Source organism: Pleurodeles waltl, chromosome 1_1 (genome assembly GCF_031143425.1).
Source record: "Pleurodeles waltl isolate 20211129_DDA chromosome 1_1, aPleWal1.hap1.20221129, whole genome shotgun sequence".
NCBI lineage: Eukaryota > Metazoa > Chordata > Amphibia > Caudata > Salamandridae > Pleurodeles > Pleurodeles waltl.
In genome coordinates this window covers 624,990,794-625,007,277 of record NC_090436.1, presented here as the reverse complement: position 1 = coordinate 625,007,277, position 16,484 = coordinate 624,990,794, and the positions used below count along the sequence as shown (strand labels likewise).

General features: G+C 45.0%; 1 protein-coding gene across 2 annotated transcripts in view; it reads left to right on the top strand.

The window, feature by feature from the left end:
• Nucleotides 1-16,484, top strand: part of CCDC112 (coiled-coil domain containing 112) — a 212,106-nt gene that overhangs the window by 68,528 nt on the left and 127,094 nt on the right. For both annotated transcript variants that reach the window (XM_069226498.1, XM_069226499.1), the window contains one exon: nt 9,158-9,247. In XM_069226498.1, coding sequence (XP_069082599.1) covers nt 9,158-9,247 — 90 coding nt within the window. The remainder of the gene's footprint in view (nt 1-9,157; nt 9,248-16,484) is intronic.

The following is a 16,484-nucleotide window of genomic DNA, read 5'->3' as shown; positions in this document are numbered from 1 at the left end:
CTTTAACAGTTGTGATGAATGCCTCATTGAAGGGATTATGAGCTTGTCTACAGAAATTAACTGTCCAAGTCTTGTGGTTGATCAAGAAATTCATGTACTGTATCAATATCTTAGAAGTTAGAGCAGTTCATCGGCTCTCAAGGCCTTCCTACTATCTCTGACAATAAACAGGATACTGATACAAATGGATAACATAGCCACAGTGCAGTGCCACAGTTAATGAAGCACCAGGTCCAGGGTTCTTTGCCTGGAAGCTTAAGCAATCTGGAAATGGCTCCTATCACAGAACTCACCAATTCAGGCAATACACCTGCTTAACCTGTAGAACTCACAGGCAGATGTTCTCAGTACGTTATTCGTAGAAAATCACAAATGATGTCTGTATGATGACATGCTCTTCCTCTTCTTGTAGAATAGAGATTTCTGATTAATAGACCTCTTTATAGGATCTCATAACGTAAAATGCACATACTTTGCCTCAACAGTGAGGACTAGGCTCTCTTGGTAATGCCCTGCTGATAGGCTGATCAGTGAAATTTCTCCACTCTTTTTCTGCTGTTTTCCGCTTGAATCGGATAAAGTTGAAATACTCCACAATCAAGATCTTAATAGCTTGTGGGTGACCATGGCAGTAGTTTCCAGACCACCTCCACCCATCAGTGTGTCCACACAGGTGGCTTCCACACAACTTGTACCAGTTATTCAGTATGCAAAGCCAATTATTCCACCCCAACATAACAGCCTTGAATTTGGGAACAAGGCTGAGATTGTACAAAACAGACACCTAAATATGTTGCAAGCCTGTATGAACATTTAAGAGGGCTAAAAGAAAATCTTCAAGGTCCTCTTGTGCCTTCAAATTAAAAAAAGAATTGTTTTGTGGTGCCAGTGTCTCAACCAACTCAGTCTTCTGCCAAGAAAATGTAGTTATTTCTTTTCTTCTCCCAATTGCCCAATTAATGCGCAATACTCGGTGTTCATTTGTAACTACTGCGTCCTACCGGCAGGGTACTTTGCACAGATCTTTGCTTACAATTTCTGTCATCAAAGACTTGTTAGAAGTATGAAAAAAAATACCCTGTTTGCGGCTGCCTTCTCCTCAGTAGGAGATAAATCTGGAGTTAACTTAATTGACAGCACCTCCATTAGAGCCTGTAGAAAAGGCTTTATTGTATCATCTTTCATGGAAAACAGATTTCATAGTGACCACAACTTCTGCCCATAAAGTAAATGATATTCAGGCTTTTTCAGCAGTAGATCCCCATCATGTCTTTCATTTCAATAGAGTAGTAATGAGACCACCCTCTTCTTTCTTGCTAAAAGTAGTCTGAGAATTCAACCTAAATCGGTCTATGTACTTGCTGGTTTGCTTTAACAATCTTTCCTCTTTGGCAGGCAGAATGCTACACTGTTTAGATGTAGAATGAGTCCTGAGGTTTTACCTCAATCGAATGAAAGATTTGAGAAAATCTAGTCAGCTTTGTGCTAACTGTGGGTTGCGCCTTTCATGCCACATCCAAATAAGCTATTTCCAAGTGGATAGTTTATTTGATCTCCCTGTGATATCAAGAAGCCAACATACCTTTACCTGACAAACCTAGAGTTAACTTTGTAAAGGGAAGAGCAGAAAGTGCTGCTGGGCTTAGAAATTCCCAGTGTGAGTCATTTGTACGACTGCGGTCTGGAAGTCTACCTACACTTTGGCGAAACATTACTGTCTAGATTTTGTATTCACTGACACAATAAGTGGTCAAGCTTTCCTCAAAATCTTTTTGTAAGAGAGCTTCCCACATGCCATTTGAGCATATAGATAGCTTTTTCTTTCGGGGATGAGCATTATACGCTAATCTATGTGCATGGCTGTCTCTGAAGATTTTTTGATGCAGAAGGGAAAGTTGCTTATTTTTAATCCTAGTTGTGCATTGCAGGATTCTTCATTGAAGTCATGACCGCCCTTCCCCTGTGTCTACTCTCAGAACAATGGGAACAAAAAAAAGTCACAGCTTGTGTTTTTTCTGACCTTATTCGTACTTCTTTGTACTTCATGTAGAAAATGAAGCATTCAGCATTTGTGCGGCTCCTTGGGCGACATGAACAATAAATATAAATTCAGGAGATTAAGGACAAGGATAGGTTTCAGACATCACTTTGCTGGAGTGTCAAGGTCTGAAGGTTGGTGGACTTGATGATGATGAAGTCCACAGTGAGATCTAACAACAAACATTGCAAGGTACTCCTTTACAGATGGCTACATCAAATGTAAAGGTTTTTGTGTTTGGCTGCAATCTTTGTGTAACCTCGTCTTTATGACTGGCTGAATTCTGTGCGTATCCTACTTCATGTCTGTTTGGAACTTTAAGACTTCGATGGACGTGATTTCATGTTGGAAACTCAACTCCTTGTGAGAGTTTTACAATGATTCTGCAACCCTTGATGGTTTTGCAGAATATTTTCTTTCTAGGCTATCCTCAACAAGTGACTGTTCTACCTCTTTAGTATAAATCCTTTAGGACTATGCAAATGGGCCCTCCCTTTACCATCCTCAGTAGCATTGTGTAGGGTATAGTTTATTTGCAGCTTGGCTGCTAGCATTTTGCATAGCTTGTGTATTGTAGCCTTTTTCACTCTGGGGTTATGCACCTACCACCAGTGCACTTAAATGGAATTTGAAATTCTGTATATGAAAAAGGAAACAATTCATGGTGTCTGCCTTCTTATTTTCTTTCTGTTTTTTTAACCAGCTGGTGACATGTATCTTTGCTGTAACCCTAAGACTGCATTAGCCTTTCACTTGCCTGTACCCTTTATTTGTATATCAAGATAAGGTGCAAGATAACCTGTCTTACCCTGCATCAGACTCTGCAATGCTTTTCCTCAACCTCAGCGAGTACCAAACTTTTAAGGGCATGGCAAAGCCAGTCTGTTTCTGAAATAGTTTGCAGTCCTTCAATAGGCACTGCATCTGTTTGGAATTTAAAAACTGAGAAAACGAAAATTGTCTGCTTCCTATCCAGAACACTAACTTGTACCGACTAATGCTTAAAATGTAGCAAGGGAATATGTATATTTGAGGCATGTGTGGCTGTAGATACACATGTTTAGCAATCCTTCAATATTCACTGCAATAGTTTGGAATTTAAAAACTAGAAAAGGCTAAAAGTGTCCGTTTCCTATCCAGAACACCAACTTGTACCAACTAACGCTTCAAATATAGCAAGGGAATATGTATTTGAGGCATGTGTGACTGTAGATACACATGTTTAGTATAATCCTACCATCTAGTGTTGGGCTTGGAAGTGTGTAAGTTGTTTTTCTTCTAAGAAAGTTGTTCAAGTCATGAGGTAGAGTGGTGACTCCGTTTGCTGGTAATGTGAAATGGGCAACCACTTCATTGCTATGGTTTACTTCCGCTATCTGGTTTAGATGTCTGCTCTTCTGCTCTGTCTCGGCATAATCATTTCCTTCTTTAGACCTTACGATGGTACTGTTTCCAATCTCGGTTAGTACTCCAGTAAGCAGCTGTCCTTGCATGGGCGTGTAATGCCTCGGTTGCGAACTTGGCTTGCTATCTGAAGGGAGTTCCAGTCCCCTTGATTAAACGCACATTCCAGGTGCTTTCAAACGGCAGCTACGTCCTCCTCAATAGTGAAGACTTTTGTGGCATGCGGGCCGGAATAGTTTACGTTGTTTCGGTCTCTAAGGTCATTACATGCTGCGGGAACGTGTTGTTTCCCCCCACTAAATTTAGGGAGGTATCTGATATCTGGCCTCACATTGCTACTTCCAAGGTGAATTTTGACAAGTTAAGTAGACTGAAGGCTTTATTGTTTCAGAAGCATGTGGCCCTTACATCTGCACGCAAGACCTACGCACTTCAAGTGACAAGGTCATCGGCAGAAATACAGTCCCTTTTAAACACAAACTTTCCGAGACACTTTGGTGAACTCGTGGGACGTATATTTAATAGCACAGCTGGATTAGCACATTTTTTCAAAGCTGTTGGTATTGGTTTTGTTCACACCTTTTCCTCTATATTCGGTTTGATACCTTTGGCTATTCACTCAATTTTCGGAAGCATTTTTGGGGGATTTGCAATAACTTTGGCTTTATTAGCCGGCATTTTGCTGTTGCTGTTGTTTTTCCGCAATGGCTGTCCCGCCGCAACAAGGACAAGTGAAGGCGCTCCCATCAGCGCAGTTGTGTCGTGAACGCATGATGCAGCAGTTTGGAGCAACACTCCTGGAACATTTGGGGTGTGACTGGTCTCTGTAATTCAGACCGGTTTTGGATTGTGTGCAGCCCGTGTTTCGGTGCCGTTGGTGCTCTTTTGAACATGCACTAGAAGTTTGTCTTTCACAGCAGCGCCCCTCAGTGATTGATGCTGATCTGTTGATGTTCTCGTTGAGGGTTCATTACCAGACATGCGCACTGCGGCTGCGTTTGCTAAGAAAAGCTGATTACGAGCTACCCTTCCTGGAGGAAGTTGACATCAACTCGTTAATGGGCACTGCACGGGATGCCGCCTTGGTTGATACTGGGGCTATGGAACACACGTGCTCCTTGGTCGTTTTTAGTGTGGACTTACCTGTTATGTCATCTACCGAAGTGGATGATCTCCTCCATTCCATCTCAAGGGATGAATTCGGAACTGTTAAAAATAGTTTTTTTTTTTTTTTTTTTTTGTTTTTTTTTTTACAGTTTGGCACTAAGCCGCATGCTCACTTATAAATTGTCAAGTAGTATGCTTTTTGTGAAACTCTTAACTTGCTAAAATTAAGTAGGGTTTTAAATATATTTTAGGTTAGGGCATTTTAGCTTTGGCTTAAACCACTTTCTACCAACAAGGGGAGGGTGTAGTGTAGCCATTTTAAGTATAGCTCCATGCACGTTAGTTTAACATACTAGGCCGCTGTGCACTTTGCCGTAGATATATTTTATTCAGCTTTGCAGTTATTTTACAATAACCAGTCTTTACGGTTTTGTTTTAATTTCTTCTATCACACTGTTTAGCTTAGTTCAGCACTGTGTTCTCCAATAATGCATTCTTGATCGCCCTGTGCTTCAGTCAAGGCTACAGTCTGGTACATTGCCGGTAAACGTGGTAAGTTTAGTCTCCAGCATTCGTAGAAAATACACATCCTTACGTAGGGACATTTTCTTAGAACATCTGCGTGTTAGTTATAAAAACACTTTCTAGTCCTAGTACACATCAAGAGGGAGATTCTAGCCAGGGAACCACAACTGTGTGATGAATGCCCGTTGCAGATGCTGATGCGGATTAGAGGCCTTTGCTCAGGTATGAGGGTTGATGTCCTCCCGGGGGAACCTGAAAGGCAGGCTTAGAGCTTAACAATGCTGTGCTCGAAATTTAACTTAGAGAGAGAATAATCTAGTGGCACTATGATAGCCTTATTCTTGTGCTTCACTCTCATCGTTACTATTTTAATATTACTGTGTTGTATAGTTCTGGTTATTGCAGCTCACGCTTTGTTATCCAAAATGCAGTTGTTTTATTAAACCAATCTTTAAAACTTATACTGCTTCTATTGTCATGTATATATGAGACTGCACTGTGTACGAGAGAACCGGTTGTGACCTGAGTGACCGCGACTTCCCTGAGAAGTACTGAAATGTCATGCGCTCGGCTGCCCAATTGTCTCTACCATTTGGGAGAGATGAGGCACTGCTAGTTAGCCAGAGCAAAATCCGGATTTCGAGTGACAAGCGTCATCTACCATGGGCCAGACTTAGTCCCCCACATCGTGGACGATCTTGTTGCTCAAAATCCAGTAGTCTCATTAGGATAATGAGAGCCTACGCGACAAGGTAAGCGTCCTTCTGATCCAGGCGTACCATCCAGTCGTTCGCTTGCAGCAGATCTCTGAGAAGGTGAATACCCTCCATCTTGAAGTGGAGGATAACCAGCCACTCACTGAACTCCCTCAGGTTGATAACGGGTCGCTGACCCCGTCCCTCTTGTCTACCAGAAACAAGTTGTGGAAAAACCATGTGGGGGGGGTGTAAGGACGTCGGCGCAATAGCCCCTTTCTGTAAGAGCTGGCCGATCTTTACCTCCACGTGGTCCATTTGGCTGGGGTTAAAAGAAAGGGGCCTGGGCTTGAGAGACTGGAAGGGAGAGCTGGAAAAGTCGATATGGAATCCCTATATGGTTTGAAGAACCCGTGCATCTGGCATAAGAGTTTCCCAGTTGTGATAGAAGTCTCACAATCTGCCCCCAAGTCTGCCTTTGGAGGGCTGTGCACTCACCTGGAATATTGGTGTAGGAACCATTGGCCTTGGAAGATCCTCTCAAATATTGATGACGGGGTAACTTCTGGTTGGGTAAAAGGTACCAAACTGGTTGGAGTGCTGACACTGGCCTCTCCATCTGTCTGTACCCCTGGTGGAGGCATGTTGAAAGGATCGGCTGGTCGAGCACCTCCGACTATGACCAGCACTGGCAAAGACACAGAACATAAAGATTTCTTTTATAGAAAATTGTGCATTGTCAAGAGAGTTAAAAGTATTGACAAACTTTCCCAATTCGCGGATGAATGGATCCCCAAAGAGATTGCCTTCCGCAAAAGGGTCCGCCTCTGAAGTCACCAGTTTGCCCAGTTTCAGGTGCATTTTCATCAAAAGTGATCTGCGCCTCTCAGTAGAGAGCGCGCAGTTGGCATTCCATAGAAAAATGTGCCAAATAGACAAAGTTTCTGGAGAGATGAGGACACCAGACGCTTTAGTGTCCTCAGCCATGTCCAGAATTTTGGACATTGAGTTTACCACATCCAGTAATTTATCCTAGCATGCCTGCCAGGAGTGATCTATTCTTTTTTTGGGATCTTTCACAAATTTTCTTAGAACCTTAGCTTTTTTTTGTATCAACCTCTGGTGTAAGGGCGACCTTACCCTCAAGGGAAGAAAAAAGGAAATTCTGCCCTGAGGCAGCTATGGACCTCCTCCTCAGGAGGTTTACATAATCAGGAAGCCACATAACATTGCGTTTAGGGTCTCAACGTAGTGGGAAGAGTTGCCCTGGAAAGTAGGGGGGCTTTGAGGCCCAGTAGAATCACCCCTCAGTGTGAGGGGTTTATGTTACTATGCCTCTGTGCAGAAATGTTCTGCTCCAAGGGCTCCACTACCCGAGAAATAGCTTTCAGTATAAATGCATCCATGATTTGGTAGAAATGATCGTCTATGGGGGAGGTAGGTAATCTCCTCTTCCTCTCTGTACACCTCAGAGCCATACATAGTGAAGGCGAATGTCTTAAGATACTAATGAGAGGGTATTTATGGCTGGACACTACCCAGGTAAGGTGTGAATTCCCTCAGGGAACAGGAATATTATGTGGACTCTGTAGGAGGCCCTGGGACCAATGCACCCATGTTTCCACTGGGTTTCACAGCTATTGGCTGGGGGGTGGGAGGGGAGCCGTCTGGGACGTGTCCCAACAACAAACAAGTCTTACCCCAAAAAACGTGTGTTCTATCTCCAGTTGGTGGCTCTGGTATGGAATAAAACAGTCAAAACACGGGCAAAGAGAAAAGCCAAAACCTTTAATACAGCCCCCGTATCACAGAGCGGGCAGTCGCGCTTCACCTCTTTACTAGGCAGGTGAAATTAACAAGGAGACTGCCAGGGGTAGAAGATGTGCTGAGCGCGAAGACAGGGGTGCGTGGGTCCTCTGGCTGTCAGCTGACCATACTGCACTGCACTGCAGAGCCTCAAACAGAAAGAAGCAACCGTGTAGGAGCGAAGAAGTTCCAGCGGTCGCGCTGTGAAAGGAAATAAAGGTTATGCAGCGATCGGCAATAATGAATGCAATATACAAAAGAACACTGGAAATCACAACTTAGCAGTAAAACAGTTATTAAAAAGTGGAGCAAAGAAAACACTTAACTGAAGCTGCTGGTGCAGTGAAGAATTAAGATGATAAAACATCTGCCGGAGGTCTTCAAGGACATGCTGGACAATGATTGGATGGGTTGTTTCTGTTTCCATTTCCCAATGTTTCATGGGAAATATAGTTTGTGCAAATTATTAAAATGTTGACTAATGGCTGCTGGTGCAAAAATAAAGAAGGATCAGCCTAATCCTCGCCTGCAGTCCTGACCTAGAATCCACCATCGTGATGGTCCGTGTTCCAATAGATCAAAAAAGCAAGATGGATATCCTAGAACTTTAATGCTCACTGGAGACTGAACTTGTGTTCCTTATCCAGTGCTTAATTTGTAAAAAAAAAAAAAAAATAGGTGTTGGGCCCAAAGTTTCATTCCGAAGCCTGCTGCTATTGAAGGCCTGGATACCTAAAACCTAGACAAGTCACTATTCCACTTCCTGTCTCTTTCACCAACTACCACACACTCCCTGACTCTATCTCACTCTTGCAGATTCTTTATCATTCCCGCTTTCTCCCTTTGTCACTGTTTTTACTTCCTACCCCCTTTTGTGTTTTTTCTCTCTTTTGCTCTGGATCAAAGTTTGTTGAGGACAACAGAGTGCAGGTCCCGACAACGTAGTGTTGGTGGGCCCCAACTGCAACTGCTCACTCAGGTTGACCTCGTGATTGAAATGTTAAGCAGAAACCTACCTTTTGAAAGCGCTCTCACAGCAAGCCCAGGCACACCCAAGTTGGTATCCTGGCTTCATCCGTTAGAACTTTCTGGAACAAAAAGATTTCCATTTTCTTCCAGACTCTATAATATAGATGTGTCTATCATGCAACCTGAATGGAACTTAGTATTTAAGTCTTAGCAAGATGAACAAAATTTATTGGAGTTTTTTAATAAAATGCTAATCAGATTATACACTGTGTGTATTGTCTCTTTTCTTAAGTGAATTAAAAAATACCTTCATAAAAGGAATGGCAAAGTGTCCATTGACGCAGATGTTTAGATATATACATGCTGAATGACGTATTGAACACACATTCATAAAAATATAACTCTTTTTAGTGTGAAGTCATTATGTAATAGATGTATACTGGGAAATCTGTGAGTGCTTTGCATCTGCATATATAAATAACAAGATCTTTATATTTACTCTGAATTGAATTTTCATACGTTTTATTATTATGTTGATATTTGTGTGAGAGACTGATTAGTAGGGAACACTTTACCGATATGTAGTTAAATGCTCTGTATTTTGTTTCTATAGAAGCAAAGACTGAGCAGCAACTTTCAAGAATACATAATAACGTGAAGAGACTTCAGCGTCAACTGAAAGATGTAAAGCCTACCCCTGAATGTAAGCCTATGTATGCTGTCATTGAGTTTTTATTTGATGTTAATAAATGAATGTTCTATAATAAATGTTTCCCAAACTGTGGGTGGGGGACCCACTGGTGGTTTGTGAGCCAGTTTTTGGTAGGTCGCATAAGACCTGGACTAGTGAACCGATGCCACAGGCCAGCATCCAAGTCTGAAGAGTGTTTCAGTTCCAGACTCTAGTGCTGATCGCCATCTGACATTTTTTTGGGCAGATCAATGTCTTGGCCACAAGCTGATCTCAAATGACCTGGTCAAGGTTGTGATGTTTGTGGGAGGACGGTTCTGACTATCTGGTTCGCCCTGATTTTTCACGTTTGGATCACCTGTTTTTTGGAATTTTACTGTGAAGGAGCCTCATAGTTTGGGATTCATCCACAGTAAACTTATGGTAAAATGGACTGCAAGTGTTTACCACTGGTGCCGCCTTATTAAGCATAGGCTGCTGTGACGCAGCAAGGGTTGGAGGCCCAGGGCTGGTTACACATCATCACAGGTGCACCTCTGTGAGGGCTGTGCTGAGAGGATTCCTGGCGTGCGCAGCCCCAGAACTGCACTTACGTAGCCTGGTGCAGAAGGGACTATGCAGAGTGGGTGGTGGCCAGGAGTAGGCCTTGGAGGATGGGTGTACACATGTGAGGGATGTATAGTCAGTGTGGTTGCTGTCTCTTTTTTGCAGGGACACTCCATTAAATGTCAATGGGAAATGCTGGTTTAGTTCCCTGAGTCACACCAATGTACACTGTAACCTGCATGAAAAGAATAATTCAGTAGGTTACAAAAGCATAGTTGTACTTCTTATGGGTCATCCAGGGAAGGTCACTTTCTGTGACTCAGCTCAAGATAAGGGCCCAGTATTGCTCTGTCTAGCTGCCTGTCCAGGGTCTTGCATCAGTCAGCCAGCTGTCATTACATGCCAGTAACTGGCTGGAGAGGCCCTGTAAGGAATATCAGGTAGGAGGGGCTGAGACTTTCAGAGCCCATGTGGCAACCAACTCCTGGATGACACTATTTTGAGAAATCCCAGAAGAAGAACAGGAAGGAGGGGACAGGGGCAAGGAAGTGATGTAGCACATCTGGATAGGCCAGAGGTGCAGGTTTGCTGGTCTTGTTCCCCCTCCCCCACCCCCTTAAAAGGTCTTGCACAGGGGAGGTCTCTCTTTCACAGCTGTGCTTCCCTGCAGGACACTGGGACTGAAGACAAGTGTTTTAGATAACTGGAAAGAAGAAACCCCTGACTAACTGCCCATTGGGGAAGGGACTATACCACTGAGTGAGTTCAGACCCAGCGAGGCACATGCTAGGGCCAGGTGAGCTGGCCCCCTTAAACCACCTGAGGACTATTTGAGGGGCAGACTGGGCCCAGGCACAAGTAGAGCACAGGGCCCAGTAGAAAAGAAAGGCACCCAGATGAAAGGCTGGCGCCAGGGAGTCAGTGGGATTGGCTTCCTACCAGTTTGGGAACCTTGTAGGCCAGGAGTCCTAATGAAGGTGCTCCTGGTGGCAAGGGCTCGCCACCATGAGTGAAATTACACCAAGATTGTCCAAAACGGCCCTTGGGGGCCTGCGATATTGAGATGAGAACCTTTTTACCTTTTAGGAGCCAGCGAGGAAGCGAGTGGGCTCCGCCGCTGCTCCAGACTCTGGGTGGGCCAGGACCCGGCGGCTGCCCCCAAGAAAAAGAGGAGTGAAGAGGAGTGCTGTTGCACTGCTCCGTTGCAGAAGAAAGGACCCTGGACCCCAACCCGGGACCCCTTGGAGACAGGCACCCTCTCTCGCCACAATGGGGAAGGGGCCCCAGGCCCCATGTAGCCAAAAATAAGCTGAGTAGCGCCGTCACACTCCCTGTGAAAACATGGGAGCAGCAATTGCCCTGAAGCCAAGCCGGGGAACACTGACGCGACCTCGTGAAGGTGGTGAAAGGGGCTGCAGACTCTATCTTGGGGTCCCGCAAAGAATAGAAGCTGGGGGATGCCGTCAAACCTCCCCTTCCCCTGCGAAGATGGCCGCCGGCTGTGAAAAAAATAAATAAATGTACCTTTTACTTTATGAAAAGAAAAAGCACAGACTGGACAATCATTTATTGAGTGTTATTCATGTGTGCTTGTGAATGGTGATTACTAGCCCTCACCACCCTTGAGTAAGCCTTGAAATGCTCTGCAACACTACCCTATGAGAGTCAAGGGATATCATGGGGAGTTTGGTTCCCAGTTGTGGTTGAGTGCAGACCCATTACTTGTGCAGGCCTCACAACTAATAACTTGCCTTCCAACATACACTGGTGGGTTGTGAGCCAATTTTTGTAGGTTGTGAAAGTTGTGGACTAGTGAACGGATGCCACAGGCCCTCATCCCACTCTGAAAAGTACTTCAGTCCCAGACTCCAGTGCTAATCACCATCTGCCATTTTTATGGGCAGATTATTATCTTGGCCACAATCCGATATCAAAGGGCCTGGTCAAGGTTGTGATGTTTATAACCAATTGCTTAAAAAATTACCCCCGCCTTATCCATTAAAGCTATGAACCTTTCTCACTTTAAAAATTAGGTTGTGGGTTAAACAAGTTTGGGAAGCACTGCTAGAAATAATTAGGAAGAAAGTCAAACACTATCAAATTACATATGACTGACGGCACAACCAGGAATCGCCTTTTATGGAAGAAATACAAACCAGAAAATTGTGTTACTATGCTAAACTCCTATATGTGTAAATCATAACATCACCACTCTAAGAGTACCAGAACCTGCACTGTCCCCGAATGCTTAGCAGAGTCATCCAGGCTGTTTTTTTTTCTCACTGAGAATAGTTCCAAGGTGACCACTCTTTCAGTCATCACAGTTGGACGGGGGAACGCCCCCAACCCCATTAACAATTGGTCCATCTGTGATAATTTAGCCTGCAGAAAACATGTGTAAACATGGGTTCGATGGCATCTGTCGCTGTAGATACACATGGTATGCATGAGCTCGCCATCTGGTGTTGGGTCGGAGTGTTACAAGTTGTTTTTCTTCGAAGAAGTGTTTTCGAGTCACGGGACCGAGTGACTCCTCCTTCTGTGCTCATTGCGCATGGGCGTCGACTCCATCTTCGATTGTTTTCTTTCCGCCATCGGGTTCGGACGTGTTCCTGTCGCTCCGGGTTTCGGAACGGAAAGATAGCTGAAAACGGAAGATTTTCGACGGTATCGTTGCGATCCGGTTCGAGATAGACACATACGACGACGCGTTTAACATCGAAGCGCTTCGGTACCCTTCGGGGTAGATTTCGGCACCCCGTCGGGGCCTAGTCGGCCCGACCGCGTGGAGAACAACGCCGATGGAACGGACCCCGTTTCGATTCTGCCCCGAATGCCACAACAAATATCCTTATACGGACCTACACTCGGTCTGTAACCTGTGCCTGTCACCCGAGCACAGCGAAGAATCCTGTGAGGCCTGTCGGGCGTTCCGGTCCCGAAAAACTCTGCGCGACCGTCGAGCGAGAAGACTGCAGATGGCGTCCACGCCAAAGGAGCGTCGACAGTTCGAGACAGAAGAGGAACAGGAGGAATCCTTTTCCATCCAGGATTCAGACTCCGACGAGCTAGACTCTACAAAAACTGTGAGTAAGACGTCGAGATCAGAACTTAAAAAAGGAAAGAAGGCCCAGGGGACGCCACTGCCAACCGGCCATGGCTCCACCCAAATTCTCGGTGACCAACAATCGGCACCGAAAAAGGCCCATTCAGTGTCGAGATCGTCCGACTTCGGTCGAGACACCGGCACGCAGCCTCCTCGGGACCGAGAGAGTGCTAAACAGAAGCATCGACACCGAGAGTTCGGTGTCGACACGGATCGACGCCGAGACAGTGGCGCCAAAGACCATAGAGGCCAAGAATTTTCGGCACAGAAAAAGAGGAAGGTTACCTCGGAGCCGAAAAAACAATCAACAGGGTTTTCGGAGCCGAAAAAAGCTGCATCAGACCCTGTTTCAGGCTCCTATACTGAAGAGCATTCTATGTCTTCACAAATGAAGAAACATAGATTTGAACAAGAACTGCAATCCACTGACGTGGATCACACGCAAAAGCGTATCTTTATTCAGCAGGGGACTGGGAAGATCAGTACCCTTCCACCTGTCAAACGAAAGAGAACGCTTCAGTTTACTCCTCAGCAACAAACAGCACAAAAGGTAACACCTCCTCCCTCGCCTCCACTTGTAACTCCGGCTTCGCCAACTTACACCCCGTCACATTCGCCAGCTCACACCGCCATGAGCCACGATGACCAAGATCAGGATGCGTGGGACTTGTACGACGCACCAGTGTCTGATAACAGCCCAGACACATACCCAACTAGGCCATCACCACCGGAAGACAGCACAGCCTACTCACAAGTGGTGGCTAGGGCAGCACTATTCCATAATGTGGAACTACACTCGGAACAAGTAGAGGATGATTTTTTATTTAACACCCTCTCTTCAACCCACAGCTCCTACCAAAGCCTGCCGATGCTCCCAGGCATGCTACGCCATGCAAAGGACATTTTCAAGGAGCCAGTTAAAAGTAGGGCAGTGACGCCTAGGGTGAACAAAAAGTATAAGGCGCCTCCTACGGACCCTGTATTCATCACCTCTCAGCTGCCACCAGATTCTGTGGTGGTAGGGGCTGCCAGAAAACGGGCAAATTCACACACTTCTGGGGATGCACCTCCCCCAGATAAAGAAAGCAGGAAGTTCGATGCAGCCGGGAAGAGGGTTGCTGTCCAAGCAGCAAACCAGTGGCGCATCGCAAATTCACAAGCGCTGCTAGCGCGATACGACCGAGCCCACTGGGATGAGATGCAGCATCTCATTGAACATCTCCCAAAAGATCTGCAAAAAAGAGCAAAACAGGTTGTTGAGGAGGGTCAAAACATTTCAAACAATCAAATACGCTCCTCCATGGATGCAGCAGACACGGCCGCAAGAACCATTAATACGTCGGTTACCATCCGTAGGCACGCATGGCTCAGAACGTCTGGATTCAAGCCAGAAATTCAGCAGGCAGTGCTTAACATGCCAGTAAACGAAAAACTTCTGTTCGGTCCGGAGGTCGACACAGCCATAGAAAAGCTCAAGAAGGACACTGACACTGCCAAGGCCATGGGTGCACTCTACTCCCCGCAGAGCAGAGGATCTTATAACACCTTCCGCAAAACACCTTTTAGAGGAGGGTTTCGGGGTCAGGCCACACAAGCTAGCACCTCACAGTCTGCACCGCCCACCTACCAGGGACAGTACAGGGGAGGTTTTCGGGGCCAGTATAGAGGGGGGCAATTCCCTAGGAATAGAGGAAGATTTCAAAGCCCCAAAACCACTACCAACAAGCAGTGACTCACACGTCACTCACCCCTCCCACACAACACCAGTGGGGGGGAGGATACGTCAATATTACGAAGCATGGGACAAAATAACTACAGACACATGGGTCCTAGCAATTATCCAACATGGTTATTGCATAGAATTCCTGCAATTCCCTCCAGACATACCACCAAAATCACAAAATTTATCAAAATACCATTCACAGCTTCTAGAGATAGAAGTTCAAGCACTACTGCAAAAAAATGCAATAGAATTAGTACCAAGCACACAAATAAACACAGGAGTTTATTCACTGTACTTCTTGATACCAAAAAAGGACGAAACACTGAGACCAATTCTAGACCTCAGAGTAGTAAACACATTCATCAAATCAGACCACTTTCACATGGTCACACTACAAGAAGTGTTACCATTGCTCAAAAAACACAACTACATGACAACCCTAGACCTCAAAGACGCATATTTCCATATACCAATACATCAATCACACAGGAAATATCTAAGGTTTGTATTCAAAGGAATACATTACCAATTCAAAGTATTGCCATTTGGTTTAACAACCGCTCCAAGAGTATTCACAAAATGCCTAGCAGTAGTCGCTGCACACATCAGAAGGCAGCAAATACATGTGTTCTCGTATCTAGACGACTGGCTAATCAAAACCAGTTCGCTCACACAATGCTCAAACCACACAAATCAAGTCATACAAACCCTCTACAAACTAGGGTTCACCGTCAACTTTGCAAAATCAAACATTCTGCCAAGCAAAGTACAGCAATATCTAGGAGCCATAATAGACACGACAAAAGGAGTAGCAACGCCAACTCCACAAAGGATCCAAAATTTCAACAGTCATTCAACACATGTCTCCAAACCAAACAATACAAGCAAGAACAATACTACAGCTCCTAGGCATGATGTCCTCATGCATAGCCATTGTCCCAAACGCAAGACTGCACATGAGGCCCTTACAACAGTGCCTAGCCTCACAGTGGTCTCAAGCACAGGGTCACCTTCTAGATCTGGTGTTGCTAGACCGCCAAACTTACCTCTCGCTTCTATGGTGGAACAGTATAAATTTAAACATAGGGCGGCCTTTCCAAGACCCAGTGCCACAGTACGTAATAACAACAGATGCTTCCATGACAGGGTGGGGAGCACATCTCAATCAACACAACATAAGAGGACAATGGAACATGCATCAAACAAAACTGCATATAAATCATCTAGAATTATTAGCAGTTTTTCAAGCACTAAAAGCTTTCCAACCAATCATAACCCACAAATACATCCTTGTCAAAACAGACAACATGACAACGATGTATTATCTAAACAAACAAGGAGGAACACATTCAACGCAGTTAAGCTTGTTAGCTCAAAAAAAAAGGAAGTGGGCAATCCACCATCAAATTGGTCTAATAGCACAGTTTATTCCGGGGATCCAGAATCAGCTGGCAGACAATCTCTCTCGAGATCACCAGCAAGTCCACGAATGGGAAATCCACCCACAGATTCTGAACACCTACTTCACACTCTGGGGAACACCACAACTAGACTTATTTGCAACAAAAGAGAACGCAAAATGCCAAAGCTTCGCGTCCAGATACCCACACAAGCAATCCCAAGGCAATGCCCTATGGATGAACTGGTCAGGAATATTTGCTTACGCTTTTCCTCCTCTCCCTCTCCTTCCTTACCTAGTAAACAAATTGAGTCAAAACAAACTCAAACTCATTTTAATAACACCAACGTGGGCAAGACAACCCTGGTACACAACACTGCTAGATCTGTCTGTAGTACCACACATCAAACTGCCCAACAAACCAGATCTGTTAACGCAACACAACCAACAGATCAGACACCCGGACCCAGCATCG